The 21,236-nt window shown below is 46.9% G+C and overlaps 1 protein-coding gene and 1 pseudogene across 2 annotated transcripts; one reads left to right on the top strand and one right to left on the bottom strand.

The window, feature by feature from the left end:
* Positions 1-20: 20 nt before the first annotated feature.
* Positions 21-1,999, bottom strand: LOC125540879 (uncharacterized). 2 transcript variants are annotated; one of them, XM_087539555.1, is made up of 3 exons: positions 1,430-1,999; positions 992-1,313; positions 21-152 (listed from the first exon to the last, which is right to left on the bottom strand). In XM_087539555.1, the coding sequence occupies exons 1-3, from the start codon at positions 1,919-1,921 to the stop codon at positions 82-84; spliced, it is 885 nt and encodes a 294-aa protein (XP_087395681.1). In that variant the 5' UTR covers positions 1,922-1,999; the 3' UTR covers positions 21-81. The 2 variants fall into 2 exon arrangements, with proteins under 2 accessions (XP_087395681.1, XP_048560372.2); XM_048704415.2 differs by having other exon boundaries at positions 50-147.
* A 5,524-nt stretch (positions 2,000-7,523) lies between these two features.
* On the top strand, positions 7,524-18,296 carry LOC147983583 (uncharacterized; annotated as a pseudogene).
* The last annotated feature ends 2,940 nt before the right edge of the window (positions 18,297-21,236 follow it).

A 21,236-nucleotide genomic window follows, 5' to 3' on the forward strand; every position in this document is an offset into this window, starting at 1 on the left:
CCTATCTATCTATCCATAGGCAAAAGTAGGCGCCCAGTTCTGTTGTCGTCCAGGCAGCGAAACTTGTGGGCATGTGAACTTTCAGGATCCCCGCTCCGATCTTCCTCTACTCCGCGTGGACATCTGGGTGTCGCAGCTCATTGTAGGCTGAATTAGCAGAAATTATGAGCCAATTAGGCAGCAGACCAACAATTAATAACAAGACCAAGAAGGAAAAATAGTTGAAGCAATATAATGTGCAAGGAACTAAATATTTTATGTACTATTGTAAGATACTACCTGAATTGTATTCACAGGTTAGAGAATTAGTATCTTCTTCTCTGCAAAGGTGAAATGGGATGACTGAACTTGGTTTGGCTTTTTAGCTTAGATAATTTCTACTAGCGGCAGATGTTATAAAATGGAACAACTGAATTATCTGAATCAAGGACAGAAATGTGCAACTAGTTTCATCCTACTACTTTTACCTCAGTTTCCTAATAACAACAGTTTCCTAACAAAAAGAATCATAATATCCCTTTTCCAAGCACCATCAGGTTAGCACTCGACGAAGCAAGACCCCAAATATCATGTTCATGCAGCAAAAACATTTCTGAACAATTAAAATCTCAGAGTCTTGCAAATAAAAAGAATAACAAGACCAAGATTGCAGCTCGTGTACAAAACCTGAATACAGCTCATGTGCAGAAACCTTATTTAGTATTGTTGGAACATGAATTTCGTAAGTAAAATGGGCTATATCAAACGATTATCACCATCTTCTCTGTTAAGGCTGAAAGGAGGTGAATCAACTGATTTGGGGTTTCAAATTCATATCAACTTTTACAAGATTTCAACAGTTGAAGACACCTAACAGTTTCAGACTTCAACAGATTCAGTTAACTGTTTTTCAGATTAGAACAATTTCAGTTGAAGACACCTAACAGCTTCAGTAAGACAATTTCAGTCAGGAGATACATAGGAGGAAGTAGGCATGAAGAGAGGCTCTCACCAGGGGTGTCGGCCAGGAAGACGACAATCTCGAGGGTGTCGCCATAGCCGCCGTCGGGCAGGTCGACGACGAGCGGGGTCAGCCTCCCGTAGCGGCCCGCTCGGACGCACATGGCGATGTCCGGATAGTACACGCCGGCGCCGACGAGGAACCCCAGGTCGTCCCTCAGGCGAAACGCGGACGTCCCCCTGAACCAGAACTGCTGCCAGCCTTCGTCCTCGGGGTCCTCGGGGTAGTGCCCGTCGTCTTGCGCCCGCACGAACCGGATCAGCCGTTCCGGCTCCAGGTGGATGACCCCGAGGAGGTATCCGTATGGGGGATTCTGCAATTAAAACGCAAAGCCAAATCATGGTTATGTTCAGGAGATCAAGAACTGCTTGAGAATTCACTCAATCGCCGAAAGCAATTCAAGAAGCGGGTCGGTCATGGCGAACTCACCGGAGGCGGGGCAGGAAGGGCAGGCATGTCCTCTGTGGCGGGAATGGGCTCGACGACCCAGTACATCATGGAGCTGAAGCTGTTGTCGACGCTGACGCCGGCGTTCCAGCGGATGTACCTGCCGTTGGCGCGGAGGTAGCGGCCGCCGACGTTGCGGAGCAGCACGACGTCGTCCGCGAAGCCCGACCCCACGGCTTGCCACATGACGGCCTCCACGCCCGGCTGGTCGTAGTCGCGCAGCTCCGCGCGGAGGCCCCGGTGGCCGAGCCTCGCCGGCGTGGCCGTGGCGGCGAGGTAGCGGCCGTAGGCGGCGCTGTGGAAGAGCAGGTAAGGGCCGTCGTCGCCGTGGTAGATGTGCACCGCCCACGCCGCGTTCATGGAGGCGCGGCGCTCGTGGAGCGTGAGGCCCACCCCGTCGTCGGCGGCGTGGAGGTAGGTGCGCGACACGCGGCTCCGCAGCCGCACGTGGTGCCCGTCCTGGAAGCGGTCCATCGGTTTCCGGCGCCGGAGGGTGGATGCGGTGGGCTGCTGCGCGGTGGAGCTTGGGGACTTGGTTTGTTGGGGACTCCGGCGAGGAAAGCTGTTGGTTGGGGCGGTTACGCTGGGCGCCAAGGCGGAGGTATTTCAAGGTGCCGCCGTCCCGGCCTTTGGGTGCGAGGTGGGCTTGCAGGCCGTTTCCTTGGCCCAGCCCACACTATCGAGCTCCGCCTCTATGAAGGTCCATACGCAAAAAAGTAGAGGGGTAGAGAGACGGAATTTTCTATTGGACGCTCGTTGCGTAAAAGTGTCGCCGTTTCGCGCAGACCTGGCGATCAAGCGATGTCATGGGCCGGCCCATTTAACGTGTTTGCAGCGTTTTTGGTTTTGGAGATGAGGTTCATTCGTGCACACTCGGGAAGAACTTCCCAGCCGGTCACACATCCTCAAATTATCCCAGGCCAAGCACACTTAACCTGGAGGTTCTTTGGAGATGAGGTTCCGAAAAAAGTTGCACCTTATTGATATGAAGTAGTCTATCATTCCTATTAAATTGGAATTAATTTCGTAGCTGATAACATTTGGCAATTTAGGACAATCACATTGATCAATGTGACTTTTAAGCTTGTGGCTAAGGGGTTTGCCACTCGCCCGTCCTCGGTAGCCCACCGGGTCCTTCACCCTAACCATATTACCTTCACATGTCATTGAAGCACCCTTGATGGAATGGTAGTGCTTCAAGAAGTACCCCATGAAGCTGAGTGCACCATGAGGACATCTTCACCCTAAATCTTGACTTCGAGAAAATGCATGACGTGGTGAGCTGGGATTTCTTGGAGGAAGTGATGCATCAGAAGAATATTGAACCTAGGTGGATCGGTCGGTTGAACCAGCTGATTAGGGGAGGTCAAACAACTATCAACATTAATGGGGAGATCATCCCCCTTTATAGAAATTCTAGGGGAGCGTGACAACGAACTATGGAAGACGACATGATGGTGTTCGGCTCTGTGGCAATGACATTGGGGCGTAGCATGTTGGGGGTCGCATCAATGGTTGTGATAGTTGCCTCTTCTTCAATGTGTCTGCGAGATTGTATTAGGTTGTTTGTTGCTGTGAAGTTGGAGTTGCGGCAATGGAGTCTATGACAGGCGAATATGATCTATTCAATGATCATTCATGGCACCCGCTTCCATTCGTATCTTGTCATTAGAATCGGAGCTGCTATGTAGCCGATATATGTAGTGGATTGTGTGACATGGATTTTCGTGTGTGTCCTCACATCCTTTATGATATGGGTTTGGTCGGCAGGCGTTATTTGCGACGAAGTCGAAGTCGCTTGCCCAGGAAGAAGTGATTAAGATGACATCAGTGTGCAACCTCGATGAGGTTTTCTTCATGGTGATGTGTCATGTGTGTGTGTACATGCGCGCGTGTACCTTGTCTATACTCGTCCAAAAACCTCCAGAGATGCAATTTATTTTTCTCTACTAGTATTAGGCCCAGCCCAGGCAATCAACGGCAGCCCATCGAGCCCACACAGTCACAATCCTGTCTATACTCGTCCAGGATCCTTCGTTCATTATGTTTGAGCCTGCCCTTCGTTTTGTCCCAAGATTCGCCACTGCTCACAACCTTTATGATATTTGTTTGGTGGATAGAGTCCTAAGAGCTCCGACTTAAAACAAACAGTATTGATCTCATCTAGAACTCTAGACTAGATACGAATACGATCGCCTTACCCTTACATACGCCCTTGCATGTGTTCGTTGTCCGTTACAATTTCGTGCAACGAAGTTTCAAACCGAAGCAGACGCGGCTTACAGTAGTTAATTAGCTCCATATATCTCCAACAGAACAAATACAGTAGCATCGTCTTCTACACGCCAGCAGGGCCGGACTGTCGACGGGACGACGATCGACAAGCCGGCTAGTCCGACGCACAATGGCCAACGACGTGGAGAACCCGCCGAATTTCCTACACGACCAGCTCGTGGAGGCGGCAGCGGAGCCTGACGAGTGCGGCAGGTGCACGGTCATCGTGCTGCTGGCCGTCCTCGCCCTGCTGCTCATCGCCATCGCCATGGTTCTGATCAAATTCCACGACAACTCCCCTGAAACCAACAGTCGACTGAGTGTCGCCGCGTTGGTCATCGGGATCGTAGCCACCATCCTCGGTTCGTGCGCCGGGGCCGTGCTCATGTTTGTCATCGGCCAGTGGGAGCTCGGCAATCCAGAAGGGTCTAGATTAGTAGATTATTTTTTGTCGATATAATCCAACCCGGCCGCTCGCTACTCATGTGTCTACCTATCTATTGCCTTTATTTTAAATTGTTAAAAACGCTCTTATATTATGGAACGAAGGAAGTATTAAGCATGAGACACTTATTTTAACACGGAGAGAGTATGTATTTTTTATCCGCTGGCCAATTTACTGACCGATCAGTTCATATGTACATGAAAAACATAAGTATCTGGTTACCTTTTCTCCTAGATTGGATACTCTTATCATGTACTCTCTCCGTTCCACAATATATGCCTTTTATTTGTCAAAATATAGATGTATCTAGACATATTTTGGTATATAAGTACATTTATTTTTGGACAAATGGTAGTCAAGTATTCTGGAAGGGAGTACTAGTAAAAGTTATAAACGTGTGTATTAATGTATACCCACTCTTTGCTACTAGACTATAGTGCATTTTTGTTTTTGTTTTCATTTTGAAAAGGAGGATAGCCCCCGGCCAAGACTAGTGCACATATAGAGGGCACTGCTAGGCGCCGCTTGACAGGCCCTAGCGCTGCATCGGTCCACCTTGACACCGTAGGATTAGGTTATTGTTGTCAGCCGTGGGATCAGCATCCGTCATATTATCCACATGCAAAACACAACTTTCGTTTCCTAAAACTAAAAACACGTGAGCCCTACGCGGTTGCCAAAAGCCACCACTCCCCTCCGCATCGACAACTCCCTGAGGTTACCGCGCCGTCACCGCCATAGCAACCTCGTTTGTCATGGCAGCACCACTCCTCGTCGGTGCCAACGACGCCATGAAACCTGTCCACAGTCGCATCCGGCAACAACAGGTTTGCAGCTCCACGATGTTGCTTTTGTGATCATGATAGAACAGTATAATATTTATTTCTTGAATGCCCATTGGTTAAATTACTTTGGAGAACGATTCGTATAGCCTTCAACATTACTCTTTCAGTTGATATTGCATCGTTGTTTAAAATGTGGTTAACTGGGATCGAACATACTACGGCGGCTCATATTCGGATTGAAATATATGCACTATTGTGGGCTATATGGAATTGCAGGAATGATTTGATATTTAACAGACAACACAATTTAACTTTCTTGCAGGTCATCTTCAGAGGTACCGCTTGGATCCGTACGTAGTCCTTACTCACTCCTATGAAATCCAGGGAGCCTTTGATTACTGGGTGCAACCAGTGGGAGATGGTCGCACGAGGTATACTCAACCGGTTCGGATGACGGTCACATAACATGATATGAGTCTAGGGAGCTTATCCTTCTTATTGTCATTCCGATTGTGATTGTTAGCATGAACTTTGCTTTACTTTTATTTTTCGCTCCACTTGCGAGCTGTAATATTTTGACGACTTTGTGATACTTTGCGACTTTTTAATAATATGGCTGCATGCATCATTATGATGCAGAGGCCAGGGATATGCCCTCCATTTCCAAAAAAACAGGTTTGCAGCTCCTCGGCACACGCTGGTTGCAACATCGGAGCCGCTCCCCATCGCATCTTCAGCGCCGCCGTCACAGCTTCCTGCATCGCCGGTTCCAACACTATCGTCAGGCGGTTCGAGCACTACCGTCAAGCGGTTCCAACACTATGGCGCTGGGGCTGCAGCATGTCATCGGTTGGTTCCAGCACCCGGTTCTATCACTGCAGGTGTCGGTTGTAGCTTCATCAGAGCTCGCCTACTTCCCTTGGCTTGCAGCACCCCCAAATCTCTCCTGGTGTAGTGTGTGTTGGGACAAACGCCGAACCAGCCCTCCGGCGGAGTGAAGTGCATCATTGGTCCTCAAACTATTTCAGAGATGTCACATAGATTCTTGAACTATTCTGGTCCTCAAACTATTTCAAATGTGTCACGTAGGTGCTTGAACTATTTCAGAGGTGTCACATATACACACACCTATTACACTTCAAGAATTTCTGAAGACCTAGATGACATTTTTCATAGTTTGAGAACCTACATGACACCTTCAAAATAGTTCAAGGACCTAGGATGTGCTGGAATTTAGTCTATTTTGGGCAGCCCAATAACTATTTCAGAAATTCCTAATAAATCCTAGAGGCCCACTTAGCCCATTTGTGCAAGGCAAGGGATACTACTAAAGTTTAGTCCCACATTGCTAGTTTAGTGGGAGTTGGACCTTCTTATAAGGAAGGTTCTTTCCCCACTTGTACGAGCATGAAAACAAGAGGGATATCCACGCGCGCTCCTTCTCCGCCACCCGCCTCGCCACGCCACGCCACGCCACGTCACGACGGGAATGAGCCGAGCCGATATCTAAATTTTTACCACGCACGACGGGTATACGAAAGGTCACGTGGGCCGCTGCCTGTTCGCTTCGTCTCCCTTCGTTGCTTCACCTCCTACCGCTGCCTCTTCGCGTCCTTCTCCTGTGCCTATATAAGAGAGGTCGCTCCTCTCCAGAGAGACACAACAGAAGCTCCTCTTCCTCTCGCCACAAAGTTCCGACCACTGCGCTGCTGCTACGTTCTTCCCCATCCCGTCTTGCGGCGTGCACCGCAGGTCCGGACAGTAGGCCTCCGAAACCGCACATTTTGAGTCCTGTACGGGAGAAGGGTGATAAGGTTTTTGGGGAGCGCTCAGCGCGACTACTGGCTGCTTCATCACGGACGATCCGGTCGCCGATGACTACTTCCCCGACGTCCACGACCTCCTCGACGACATGGCAGGCGAGGACACCGACCCCAAGTCCAGCGCTTCTGCTGCTGCTGTCCCGTACGTGTTCTTGTCTTTCCTGTTAAAGGTTCTGCCGCAGTTCCTTGTTCTACTCCTTGTCCTACACATGATAGGTTCTACTTCATATATGCTACTTGCTATACTGTCTGCTTTAGATATGATAGGCTACGGTTCATATATGCAGAAGCTATTTACCTTCTCTCTGTCAGAACGCATGACTTGTTTTATCTCTACTATATTAGTCATGCTTTATCTAGTATTTCTGTTAATAAAATCATTTGGTAAATTGCTCATATTTCCAACAATCCAAAAACCTTATTATAGGCAATTTACCCCAAGTGGTTTTGCTGCTTCCATGAGACCTCCTATGTTTGAGGGTATCCACTATAAGAGGTGGCGCGTGAGAGCAGTCTTATGGTTTCAAACCATGAGTTGCTATGACGCCACTCTCGGCAAACCTGAAGGAGAGCTTGATGCTCAACAGGCATAAACTTTTCAGAAAATGGATACTCTGTTTAAGGCTGCTCTCTTGAGTGTTCTTGGTGAGAACATAGTTGATGCTTATGCGTCAATTGATAATAGAAAAGATATGTGGGATACACTCGAGGCCAAGTTTGGGGTCTCGGATGCTGGCACTGAGTTGTACATCATGGAGCAATTCTATGATTACAGGATGACTGAAGAGCGCTCCGTGGTTGAGCAAGCTCATGAGATATAGTCATTTGCTAGAGAACTTGAGCACTTCAGTTGTATGCTACCGGACAAGTTTGTTGCCGGAGGTATCATCACTAAGCTTCCTCCTTCATGGAGGAACTTTGCTACCTTGCTGAAGCATAAGAGGCAGGAGTTTTCCATCCCGGATCTCATTGACACTCTTGATGTGAAAGAAAAGGCGAGAGAAAAGGACACACGTGCTCGAGGTATTGAGGGAGGATCTAGTGCCAATGTGGTACAGAAGCAGAACTTCCAGCCCCACAAGTTCAAGAACAAGGGCAAGTTTGATGGAAAAACTAAGTTTGATGGGAAGAACAAGGCTGTGCAACACACGAACTTCAAGAAGAAGAATGGCAAGAAGAAAGGTGCTTGTCATGTGTGTGGGGATCCTGATCATTGGGCTCCTAGTTGCCCTAATCGCTATGACAAGCGTCATCCTGGGAAAGGCGGCAAGACCGCTAATGTTTTCATTGGAGACACTGACATGAAGGATGCTGGGTATGGTATATTTCCCACTATTCTTTCAGTATGTCATTCTCCTGACTGGTTGATTGACACGGGTGCTAATGTGCATGTATGCGGTGATATTTCCATGTTTTCGTCTTATCAGACCGCAGGGACTTCAACCGTGCTGATGGGCAACGGTTCAAGTGCTTCTGTTCGTGGTGTTGGCACGGTTGATCTGAAGTTTACTTTGGGGAAGATCGTGCGGCTGAAGAACATGCATTATGGCCCCTCTGTCAATAAAAATCTTGTTAGCGGATCTCTTCTGTGTAGAGATGGCTACAAGCTTGTCTTTGAGTCGAATAAATTTGTAATATCCAAGTATGGAACCTTTGTTGGTAAAGGCTATGAGTCAGGAGGCTTGTTTCGTTTATCCTTATCAGACGTTTGTAATAAAGTTGTTAATCATATTTGCAACAATAGTGAATCCAATGTGTGGCATTCATGTCTTTGTCATGTTAACTTTGGTTGCATGTCGCGACTAGCGAAGTTGAACTTAATCCCTAGTTTCACCACCGTCAAGGGATCTAAGTGTCAAGTGTGTGTGCAAGCTAAGCAACCTCGTAAGTCTCACACGACTGCGGAAATAAGAAATCTTGCACCACTAGAGCTCATACATTCAGATCTATGTGAAATAAATGGTGTGTTGACAAAAGGTGGAAAAAAATATTTCATGACATTAATTGATGACTCCACTAGATACTGCCGTGTGTATCTTCTGAAATCTAAGGATGAGGCTTTGAACTTTTTCAAGATCTATAAAGCTGAAGTGGAAAACCAACTTGATCGAAAAATCAAGAGGCTTAGGTCCGACCGTGATGGAGAGTATTTTTCCAATGAGTTTGATGCTTTTTGTGCGGAACATGGTATAATCCATGAGAGGACTCCTTCCTACTCACCTCAGTCAAATGGGGTGGCCGAAAGAAAGAACCGTACTCTAACTGATTTGGTTAACGCCAAGTTAGATACATCGGGTCTCTCCAAGGCATGGTGGGGGGAGGCGATATTGACAGCATGTCATGTCCTGAACCGAGTCCCCACAAAGAACAAAGAGATAACTCCATTTGAGAAATGGGAGAAGAAAAGGTTAAAACTCTCTTATCTGCGAACATGGGGTTGTTTGGCGAAAGTCAATTCTCCAATTTCAAAGAAGCGGAAGTTTGGACCAAAGACTGTGGATTGTGTTTTCCTGGGATATGCTTTTCATAGCATTGGCTATAGATTCTTGGTTGTAAAATCTGAGGTACCTGACATGCATGTCGGTACGATCATGGAGTCGAATGATGCGACTTTCTTTGAAGATATCTTTCCCATGAAGGATATGGCTACCTCATCTAATCAGAAGATGCCTAGTTCATCGAATCAGGAACCAGTTACAATTATCGAACCTACAATTTCGATGGAACACTTTGAAAGTCCTGTGGAGGAGAACAATGAAGTTCCTATTAGGAGCAAGAGACAGAGGACTGCAAAGTCATTTGGTGATGATTTTCTTGTGTACCTCATAGATGACACTCCCAGTTCTATTTCAGAGGCCTATGCATTTGAAGATGCTAACTACTAGAAGGAAGCGGTTCGTAGCGAGATGGATTCCATCTTGGCAAATGAAACTTGGGAGATAACTGATCATCCTTATGGGTGCAAACCTATAGGATGCAAATGGGTATTCAAGAAGAAGCTTAGGCCTGATGGTACTATTGAAAAGTATAATGCTCGGCTCGTGGCTAAGGGTTATACCCAAAAGGTGTTGGGAAACGTAGTAATTTCAAAAAAATTCCTACGCACACGCAAGATCATGGTGATGCATAGCAACGAGATGGGAGAATGTTGTCTACGTACCCTCGTAGACCGAAGCGGAAGCGTTGATGCAACGTAGAGGAAGTAGTCGTACGTTTTCCCGGTCCAACCGATCCAAGCACCGTTACTCCGGTACCTCCGAGTTCTTGGCACACGTTCAGCTCGATGACGCTCCCCGGGCTCTGATCCAGCAAAGCTTCGGGGAGGAGTTCCGTCAGCACGACGGCGTGGTGACGATCTTGATGTTCAACCGTCGCAGGGCTTCGCCTAAGCACTGTTACAATATGACCGAGGTGGAATATGGTGGAAGGGGGGCACCGCACACGGCTAAGGAACGATCATGAAGATCAACTTGTGTGTCTATGGGGTGCCCCCTGCCCCCGTATATAAAGGAGTGGAGGAGGGGAGGGCCGGCCCTCTCTATGGCGCGCCCTAGGGGAGTCCTACTCCGGAGTAGGATTCCCCCTTTCCTAGTCCAACTAGGAGTCCTTCCATGTAGTAGGAGTAGGAGACAAGGAAGGGGAAGGGAGAAGGGAAGGAAGGAGGGGGCGCAACCCCTCCCCCTAGTCCAATTCGGACTAGGCCTTGGGGGGCGCGCGGCCTGCCCTAGGCAGCCCCTCTCTCTTTCCCGTATGGCCCAATAAGGCCCAATACTTCTCCCCCGTATTCCCGTAACTCCCCGGTACTTCGAAAAATACCCGAATCACTCGGAACCTTTCCGATGTCCGAATATAGTCGTCCAATATATCGATCTTTACGTCTCGACCATTTCGAGACTCCTCGTCATGTCCCCGATCTCATCCGGGACTCCGAACTCCTTCGGTACATCAAAACTCATAAACTCATAATATAACTGTCATCGAAACCTTAAGCGTGCGGACCCTACGGTTCGAGAACAATGTAGACATGACCGAGACACGTCTCCGGTCAATAACCAATAGCGGGACCTGGATGCCCATATTGGCTCCTACATATTCTACGAAGATCTTTATCGGTCAGACCGCATAACAACATACGTTGTTCCCTTTGTCATCGGTATGTTACTTGCCTGAGATTCGATCGTCGGTATCCAATACCTAGTTCAATCTCGTTACCGGCAAGTCTCTTTACTCGTTCCGTAATACATCATCCCGCAACTAACTCATTAGTTGCAATGCTTGCAAGGCTTAAGTGATGTGCATTACCGAGAGGGCCCAGAGATACCTCTCCGACATTCGGAGTGACAAATCCTAATCTCGAAATACGCCAACCCAACATGTACCTTTGGAGACACCTGTAGAGCTCCTTTATAATCACCCAGTTACGTTGTGACGTTTGGTAGCACACAAAGTGTTCCTCCGGCAAACGGGAGTTGCATAATCTCATAGTCATAGGAACATGTATAAGTCATGAAGAAAGCAATAGCAACATACTAAACGATCGGGTGCTAAGCTAATGGAATGGGTCATGTCAATCAGATCATTCAACTAATGATGTGATCCCGTTAATCAAATAACAACTCTTTGTCCATGGTTAGGAAACATAACTGTGACACCCCAAAATTTTAACTTTGTTCGTTAATTAAAATTTTGCCAGGAAATTAAAATTTTTATTTTCTGGGTTCCCTTTTTATTTTTGAACCTTCTTCTCCCTTGTTATTATGGAGTTTTTTTCCCAAAATGAAAACTTTGCAAAATATGTTATTGGACTTGTTTAACCTCTCAAGAAAAACTCTTCTTTTATTAGTAGAACTAATTACATAATTAATTTGCCTGATCTTTATTTTCTTGAAAATTGGTTTTCAAGGTTACATGGCCATATTTGAACTACAACCATTTGATAAATTCACTTAAAGTTCCAACCAAAATTTGGAGATGTCATGTGATGTTTTTAAATCACTTTTATGCAAAAATATCTTTTATTCATGTAATATTTTGAGCTCTGCATCAATTTTTCTTCTCTGGTCTAGAGTGCAATTTTGCACTACAACCCATTTAAATATTTCTTTCTAGCCTCCACCAAAATTATGGGATGTTGATAGTAGCTTATGATTCAACTTTATGCAAAAAAAACCCAATGATGTTATTTGAAGTTTTTGAGTGAATCAACCTCATTTTCATTCTGTTCCAACAAGTCCAACCCATTTTTGGATTTTATTTCATTTATTCTATTCCCCAAAACAATTCTGTCAATTATTTTAAGCCTAGGTGATTTGCAAAGCAAGTACCTAATTTCCTTTGAGTTTTGATCTCAAACCAACTCCTCTGGATAGTCCTTAGCACCCACAACCTAGAACCATCAAGATCCACTCTTCTTCTATTTCAAAATTTTCAAGTTTCAGCCTCTGCAAGTTTGGACCAGATTTTTCAAATTTGGTGAAATTCATGTCTTCTCTTCTCCAAAAATTCTACCAAAATTCAGGCAGCCTCCAGGTGCAATGAGAGGCCACCCCACCAAAATTCAGATCAAGGAAAGTTCTCCACATGCCAAAATCATTCTGTCGAACACCTGGCCGGCACTGTTTCCCTGCATTTTCAGAAAAGTTCAGAGTTTCAGAGTTCAGTGTCGTTTTTCCTTCGTCAGAGTTCAGTCACGCGTCGACAGTGCGCCTGGCGCGTTGCGCACAGCCCCTCCTCCCTGTCCGAAGCACCGCACGCACGCTTGGCCGGTTCCTGGCGTCGGTGGCACGCTGGCCCGCCCTCGCCGGCGTCTTCTGCGGCATCGGGACCTCCCGTGGCGGCCGACAGAAGGCACCCTACGGCACAACGCCGTTCTGCACCGTCCAAGCCACCTGGGAGCTCCGCGTGGCCGTCTCCCTTGCCAGCGCACGCATGCAGCACCGTCGCCGTGGCCTGGCACGCGCAGGGCGCGCTCCCTGCCGCCGACGTGCCGCACGGCCGTTCTGTTGGGACAGGCCGTAACCTCCTCCCCCTTGCTGAGTTACGCACCGGGATGGGCTTGTTACTTCATCTAGTCGATGCCCAAGCCCCTAATCCAACTGCCCAACCACAGCGCCGCCGTAATCACTCGCCGGACTTATCCCGTTCACGGCAACCGCCTCGGGCCGGCTATATATAGCACCCCCGAGCCCGCTCTCTGTTGGAGAACGTTGCAGAAAACAAAAATTTTCCTACGGTTTCACCAAGATCCATCTATGAGTTCATCTAGCAACGAGTGATCGGATGCATCTACATACCTTTGTAGATCGCGAGTGGAAGCGTTCAAAGAACGGGGATGATGTAGTCGAACACGACGTGATCCAAATCACCGGAGATCCTAGCACCGAACGGACGACACCTCCGCGTTCAACACACGTACGGTCAGCGTAACGTCTCCTTCTTCTTGATTCAGCAAGAGGGAAGGAGAGGTTGAGGAAGATGGCTCCAGCAGCAACACGACGGCGTGGTGATGGTGGAGCTGCAGTACTCCGTCAGGGCTTCGCCAAGCACTATGGAGGAGGAGGAGGTGTTGGAGAGGGAGAAGGAGGCAACCAAAGGCGTGGATGAAAAGCCCTCCTTCCCCCACTATATATAGGAGGGCCTAGGGGGGCGCGCCGGCCCTAGGAGATCCAATCTCCTAGGGGGTGCGGCCAAGGGGGAGGAATCCCTCCTCCCCAAGGCACCTAGGAGGTGCCTTCCCCTCCTAGGACTCTTCCTCCCTTGAAACCCTAGGCGCATGGGCCTCTTGGGGCTGGTGCCCTTGGCCCATGTAGGCCAAGGCGCACCCCCTACAGCCCATGTGGCCCCCCGGGACAGGTGGCCCCACCCGGTGGACCCCCGGGACCCTTCCGGTGGTCCCGGTACAATACCGATAACCCTGAAACTTGTCCCGATGCCCGAAACAGGACTTCCCATATATAAATCTTTACCTCCGGACCATTCCGGAACTCCTCGTGATGTCCGGGATCTCATCCGGGACTCCAAACAACATTCGGGTTACTGCATATACATATCCCTACAACCCTAGCGTTACCGAACCTTAAGTGTGTAGACCCTACGGGTTCGGGAGACATGTAGACATGACCGAGATCGCTCTCCGGTCAATAACCAACAGCGGGATCTGGATACCCATGTTGGCTCCCACATACTCCTCTATGATCTCATCGGATGAACCACGATGTCGAGGATTCAAGCAACCCTGTATACAATTCCCTTTGTCAATCGATATGTTACTTGCCCGAGATTCGATCGTCGGTATCCCAATACCTCGTTCAATCTCGTTACCGGCAAGTCACTTTACTCGTACCATAATGCATGATCCCGTGACCAGACACTTGGTCACTTTGAGCTCATTATGATGATGCATTACCGAGTGGGCCCAGTGATACCTCTCCATCATACAGAGTGACAAATCCCAGTCTTGATCCGTGTCAACCCAACAGACACTTTCGGAGATACCCGTAGTATACCTTTATAGTCACCCAGTTACGTTGTGACGTTTGGCACACCCAAAGCACTCCTACGGTATCCGGGAGTTACACGATCTCATGGTCTAAGAAAAAGATACTTGACATTGGAAAACTCTAGCAAACGAACTATACGATCTTATGCTATGTTTAGGATTGGGTCTTGTCCATCACATCATTCTCCTAATGATGTGATCTCGTTATCAATGACATCCAATGTCCATAGTCAGGAAATCATGACTATCTGTTGATCAACGAGCTAGTCAACTAGAGGCTTACTAGGGACATGTTGGTGTCTATTATTCACACATGTATTACGATTTCCGGATAATACAATTATAGCATGAATAAAGACAATTATCATGAACAAGGAAATATAATAATAATGCTTTTATTATTACCTCTAGGGCATGTTTCCAACAGTCTCCCACTTGCAGTAGAGTCAATAATCTAGTTACATTGTGATGAATCGAACACCCATGGAATTCTGGTGTTGATCATGTTTTGCTCCAGGGAGAGGTTTAGTCAACGGATCCGCTACATTCAGGTCCGTATGTACTTTACAAATCTCTATGTCTCCATCTTGAACATTTTCACGAATGGAGTTGAAGCGACGCTTGATGTGCCTTGTCTTCTTGTGATACCTGGGCTCCTTGGCAAGAGCAATAGCTCCAGTGTTGTCACAGAAGAGCTTGATCGGCCCCGACGCATTGGGTATGACTCCTAGGTCGGTGATGAACTCCTTCACCCAAATTGCTTCATGCGCTGCCTCCGAGGCTGCCATGTACTCCGCTTCACATGTAGATCCCGCCACGACGCTCTGCTTGCAACTGCACCAGCTTACTGCCCCACCATTCAAAATATACACGTATCCAGTTTGTGACTTAGAGTCATCTAGATCTGTGTCGAAGCTAGCGTCGACGTAACCCTTTACGACGAGCTCTTCGTCACCTCCATAAATGAGAAACATTTCCTTAGTCCTTTTCAGGTACTTCAGGATATTCTTGACCGCTGTCCAGTGTTCCTTGCCGGGATTACTTTGGTACCTTCCTACCAAACTTACGGCTAGGTTTACATCAGGTCTGGTACACAGCATGGCATACATAATAGAACCTATGGCTGAGGCATAGGGGATGACACTCATCTCTTCTATATCTTCTGCCGTGGTCGGACATTGAGCTGAGCTCAATTTCACACTTTGCAACACAGGAAAGAACCCCTTCTTAGACTGATCCATATTGAACTTCTTCAATATCTTATCAAGGTATGTGCTTTGTGAAAGACCTATGAGGCGTCTTGATCTATCTCTATAGATCTTGATGCCTAATATATAAGCAGCTTCTCCAAGGTCCTTCATTGAAAAACTCTTATTCAAGTAGGCCTTGATGCTGTCCAAGAGTTCTATATCATTTCCCATCAAAAGTATGTCATCTACATATAATATGAGAAATGCTACAGAGCTCCCACTCACTTTCTTGTAAACACAGGCTTCTCCATAAGTCTGCGTAAACCCAAACGCTTTGATCATCTCATCAAAGCGAATGTTCCAACTCCGAGATGCTTGCACCAGCCCATAAATCGAGCGCTGGAGCTTGCACACCTTGTCAGCATTCTTAGGATCGACAAAACCTTCCGGTTGTATCATATACAATTCTTCCTTAAGGAAACCATTAAGGAATGCCGTTTTGACGTCCATTTGCCATATCTCATAATCGTAGAATGCGGCAATTGCTAACATGATTCGGACGGACTTCAGCTTCGGTACCGGTGAGAAAGTCTCATCGTAGTCAACCCCTTGAACTTGTCGATAACCCTTAGTGACAAGCCGAGCTTTATAGATGGTTACATTACCATCCGCGTTTGTCTTCTTCTTAAAGATCCATTTATTTTCTATGGCTCGCCGTTCAACGGGCAAGTCAGTCAAAGTCCATACTTCGTTTTCATACATGGATCCTATCTCGGATTTCATGGCTTCTGGCCATTTGTTGGAATCCGGGCCCACCATCGCTTCTTCATAGTTCGAAGGTTCACCGTTGTCTAACAACATGATTTCCAAGACAGGGTTACCGTACCACTCTGGTGCAGAACGTGTCCTTGTGGACCTTCGAATTTCAGTAGGAGCTTGATCAGAAGTATCTTGATCATCATCAATAACTTCCTCTCTAGTTGGTGCAGGCACCTCAGGAACATTTTCTTGAGTTGTGCCATTTTCCGGTTCAAGAGGTAACACTTCATCAAGTTCTACTTTCCTCCCACTTACTTCTCTCGAGAGAAACTCTTTCTCTAGAAAGAATCCATTCTTGGCAACAAAGATCTTGCCTTCGGATCTGAGGTAGAAGGTATACCCAACAGTTTCTTTAGGGTATCCTATGAAGACGCATTTTTCTGACTTGGGTTCGAGCTTTTCAGGTTGAAGTTTCTTGACATAAGCATCGCATCCCCAAACTTTCAGAAATGACAGCTTAGGTTTCTTCCCAAACCATAATTCAAACGGTGTCGTCTCAACGGATTTCGACGGAGCCCTATTTAAAGTGAATGCGGCAGTCTCTAAAGCATAGCCCCAAAAAGATAGCGATAAATCGGTAAGAGACATCATAGATCGTACCATATCTAATAGAGTGGGATTACGACATTCGGACACACCATTACGCTGAGGTGTTCCAGGCGGCGTGAGTTGTGAAACTATTCCACATTTTCTTAAGTGTGTGCCAAATTCGTGACTCAAGTATTCTCCTCCACGATCTGATCGTAGAAACTTGATTTTCCTGTCACGTTGATTCTCAACCTCACTCTGAAATTCCTTGAACTTTTCAAAGGTTTCAGACTTGTGTTTCATTAAGTAGATATACCCATATCTACTCAAGTCATCAGTGAGGATGAGAACATAACGATTCATAATCAAGAGACATGGTTCGCATGTGTCAAATGAGGCATGGTTCGCACGTGTCAAATGATTCATAATCAAGAGACTCTAAAAGTCCATCTGCATGGAGCTTCTTCATGCGTTTGACACCTATGTGACCAAGGCGGTAGTGCCACAAGTATGTGGTACTATCATTATCAACCTTACATCTTTTGGTATTCACACTATGAACATGTGTAGCATTACGCTCGAGATTCATTAAGAATAAACCATTCACCATAGGAGCATGACCATAAAACATATCTCTCATATAAATAGAACAACCATTATTCTCGGATTTAAATGAGTAGCCATCTCGAATTAAACGAGATCTCGATACAATGTTCATGCTCAAAGCTGGCACTAAATAACAATTATTGAGGTTTAAAACTAATCCCGTAGGTAAATGAAGAGGCAGCGTGCCGACGGCGATCACATCGACCTTGGAACCATTCCCAACGCGCATTGTCACCTCGTCCTTCGCCAGTCTCCGCTTATTCCGCAGAGCTACTACACCGGTATCAAATACCCAAGAGCTACTACGAGTACTGGTAAGGTACACATCAATTACATGTATATCACATATACCTTTTGTTTTGCCGGCCTTCTTGTCCGCTAAGTATTTGGGGCAGTTCCGCTTCCAGTGACCACTTCCCTTGCAATAAAAGCACTCAGTCTCGGGCTTGGGTCCATTCTTTGGCTTCTTCCCGGCAGCTTGCTTGCCGGGCGCGGCAACTCCTTTGCCATCCTTCTTGAAGTTCTTTTTACCCTTGCCCTTTCCAACACTCTCGCCCCCGCACAACTCCACCATCTCACTAGACCCTGCCTGGCCACTGGAGGAGCCTCGAGGGGCCCTTCTTCCCCGACTCCGGCCGCCCCGTTCCGCCTCGGCCTACACCTCGATTGGCTCCGGTGAGGCCGTCTCCGGCGGCCCAACTTCGTCAGCAACCCTCTCGAGCAACTAAGAGTCTAACCCCCACTCCAATTTGATCTTCACAGCTCTCTCCGACGAGGTCCACAACCACCCAAATCGCCGTCCGCCGGAGCCAGCGTCGTCGTCGACGTGGTACTCGCCGGCGACCACCACCACCTCCCATAGACGCAGAATGGCGCCCTGAACACGGAGGTACTCTCCGATCTCCCTGCCTTGCCGTGGATCGCCGCCGGCGACCACCGCGGCTCTCGGGCGCCGACGAGCTTCGTCCCCCGTTTGAAAATTCAAACCTGACGGGTGGGACCCGCCCGTCAGCCTCTCAGTTCTTTTTAAACGAACCGTTTTCTGAAGGCGTCTTCTGCCAAAGTACGTCACCCCTATGGGCCGGCGTATTTTCAATCGAATCGTTTTCTGTTTTTATAAGTTAGCCCCTGGGAACTTTCTGTTTCATTACAGATGAGTCCCTAAATTAAAACTCTTATAACTTTTAAACATGATTTTTGATTGATTCTTTTTCTGTCCTCTTTAAATTTTTGTCTAGTTTTTTATCATATTTATTTGAAAAAATTTCAAACAACTTTTTTGTGCTGTTTTGAAATTGTGTGTTAATTCAAACTTATTGAAAATAGGATTTTGGAGAGAGGAAGAAAACTTTCAAAAGTTTTGGAGAGCACCCCCACCTCTCCACACCTTGAAGGCAAGGGTCTTGAACCCTGGCATAATATTTCTGGTGTGTTAGTTGATACGATTATAGCACCACCTCATTTCGGAGAACTCGTTATTTTATGTGGTGATACGATCATTTGCATGAATGCATATTAGTGATTTTCCTTGCTGTTGCGAATGTATATACTTGTGATGGTAATCATCCTCATGTGCCTTGCATGCATGCCGGAAAGGAATCCGGGAAAGCCTCTGCCTTGGGTAGGAGTGAGCTTGTCGCCGGTCCCTGTCGGGACGGTTATGTCCGGTATGGCATAGTAAGGTATAATGGTGGTGATTTCGTCGGTTGAAATATATTTGATATACATGTCATGCAGGGGACTCATAAGCCTCCTGAGTCGGCCATAGATCGAGTCTTGTTCCGGTAACCCCCATACTTGTTTCGTACTGCCACTGGTCCCTACCATAGGTGGGGTATGGTTCAGTAAGTTGTTAGCCCTTGTCTTGGCACACACCGTACAGAGAGGCCATGGTGGAAGATACCGGTTGTAGCCGGTAGGCATGCCACCTGGTCCGGGGGCATGGGTGTATCCGGTTGGGACCGAGAGGGGGGCACCCCTTAGAGCGCGCGATAGAAATTTGATCCCATGCTACGCGAGGTTGTAGCCTCCCCACTTAGAGTTTTGCTTAACAGGTGTCATGGGTGATTCCAGACACGAGTAAAAGCTGGTGTGTGCAAGTCAGGTGTGTTTCAATTAAAAGACCGTAGACGGAATTAGTCCGATGGACTAAAGGAATCTGTTACTCGTGGGTAAAGAGTACACTCTCTGCAGAGATATTAAACCTATTCGAATAGCCGTGTCCATGGTTAAGGACTACAGTCTGGGATGGGTCAAGTGTCGGTCTTCGGAGGAGAAACTACTAACCCGAATATTTATTATGACTTGTGATATATGATGGTTATGATTATTATCATTATGGACTAGCCGTTTGCATTGTTTGAAATAATGAATATCCCTGGGACGGTACCACCTCCTGGATATTCACTATGATTATGTTTATATATATAAGCCCTTTAGGTGGCGTCGCTCAAACGCCCGACTGTGGCATGTTTGTTATTTCATTTTCGTATAAGCCCTTTATGTGGCGTCGCTCAGACGCCCGACTGTGGCAGGTTCGTTATTTCATTTACTTATAAGCCCTTTATGTGGCGTCGCTCAGACGCCCGACTGTGGCATGTTTGTTATTTCATTTTCGTATAAGCCCTTTATGTGGCGTCGCTCAGACGCCCGACTGTGGCAGGTTCATGATTTCATTTACTTATAAGCCCTTTATGTGGTGTCGCTCAGACGCCCGACTGTGGCATGCTTGTTACTTTATTTACTTCATAAGCCCTTTATATGGTGTCGCTCAGACGCCCGACTGTGGCATGCTTGTTATTTTATTTACTTCATAAGCCCTTTATGTGGAGTCGCTGAGACGCCCGACTGTGGTAGGCTTGTTATTTATTTACCTTATAAGCCCTTTATGTGGTGTCGCTAAGACGCCCGATTGAGGCATGCTCACTTTTACTATCCTTTCGAGACGTCGCTTCAGACATCCGATCGGTGCATTTTATTACTGTTCTGTCATTACATATTCCTGTAGCATATAAATAACCTGCTTGCATGCATCAAGATTTTATTTATGACTGACGATGTGATCATAGAATATTTCAGTGTATGTTGATCAATTATATTATACCTGTGTTCTTAATGTTTGCGAGTACATTCAAAGTACTCACTGGCTTGTCCCTGGCTATTGTCTTGGCCAGATTGCTTGCTTGGAGAGGAGCGTGGCGATGACAGCCTCGGGACCTAAGCAACGGTGATAGCAGCCTCGCGAAGATAGGAGTTAACCTGGTCAGCTGTTCCCGTGGGAAATGGAGTCCCATAGACCGTGGTGATCCATAAACCGCTTCCGCCCTCAACCACTAGAAACCATTTGATGTACTCATAGGCCACAATGGTCTTGTACTACATATTTTGCACTTTTGCTTGGAATTTCTGTAACAAGTCGGTGCCTCATCAGCTAACAGTAATCTTGGGGCTGGTGAGCACAACGGCCCTTTTCTGGAAATTAGAGCCCGGAAAACCGGTCGTGACAATAACCATCTTTGATTAACGAGCTAGTCAAGTAGAGGCATACTAGTGACACTCTGTTTGTCTATGTATTCACACATGTATTATGTTTCTGATTAATACAATTCTAGCATGAATAATAAACATTTATCATGATATAAGGAAATAAATAATAACTTTATTATTGCCTCTAGGGCATATTTCCTTCAGTCTCCCACTTGCACTAGAGTCAATAATCTAGAACACATCGCCGTGTGATTTAACATCAATAGTTCACATCTTTATGTGATTGGTTCACATCTCCATGTGACTAACACCCAAAGGGTTTACTAGATTCAATA

The sequence above is a fragment of the Triticum urartu genome, chromosome 2A (assembly GCF_056163025.1).
Source record: "Triticum urartu cultivar PI428250 chromosome 2A, HENAU_Tu73, whole genome shotgun sequence".
Lineage (NCBI taxonomy): Eukaryota > Viridiplantae > Streptophyta > Magnoliopsida > Poales > Poaceae > Triticum > Triticum urartu.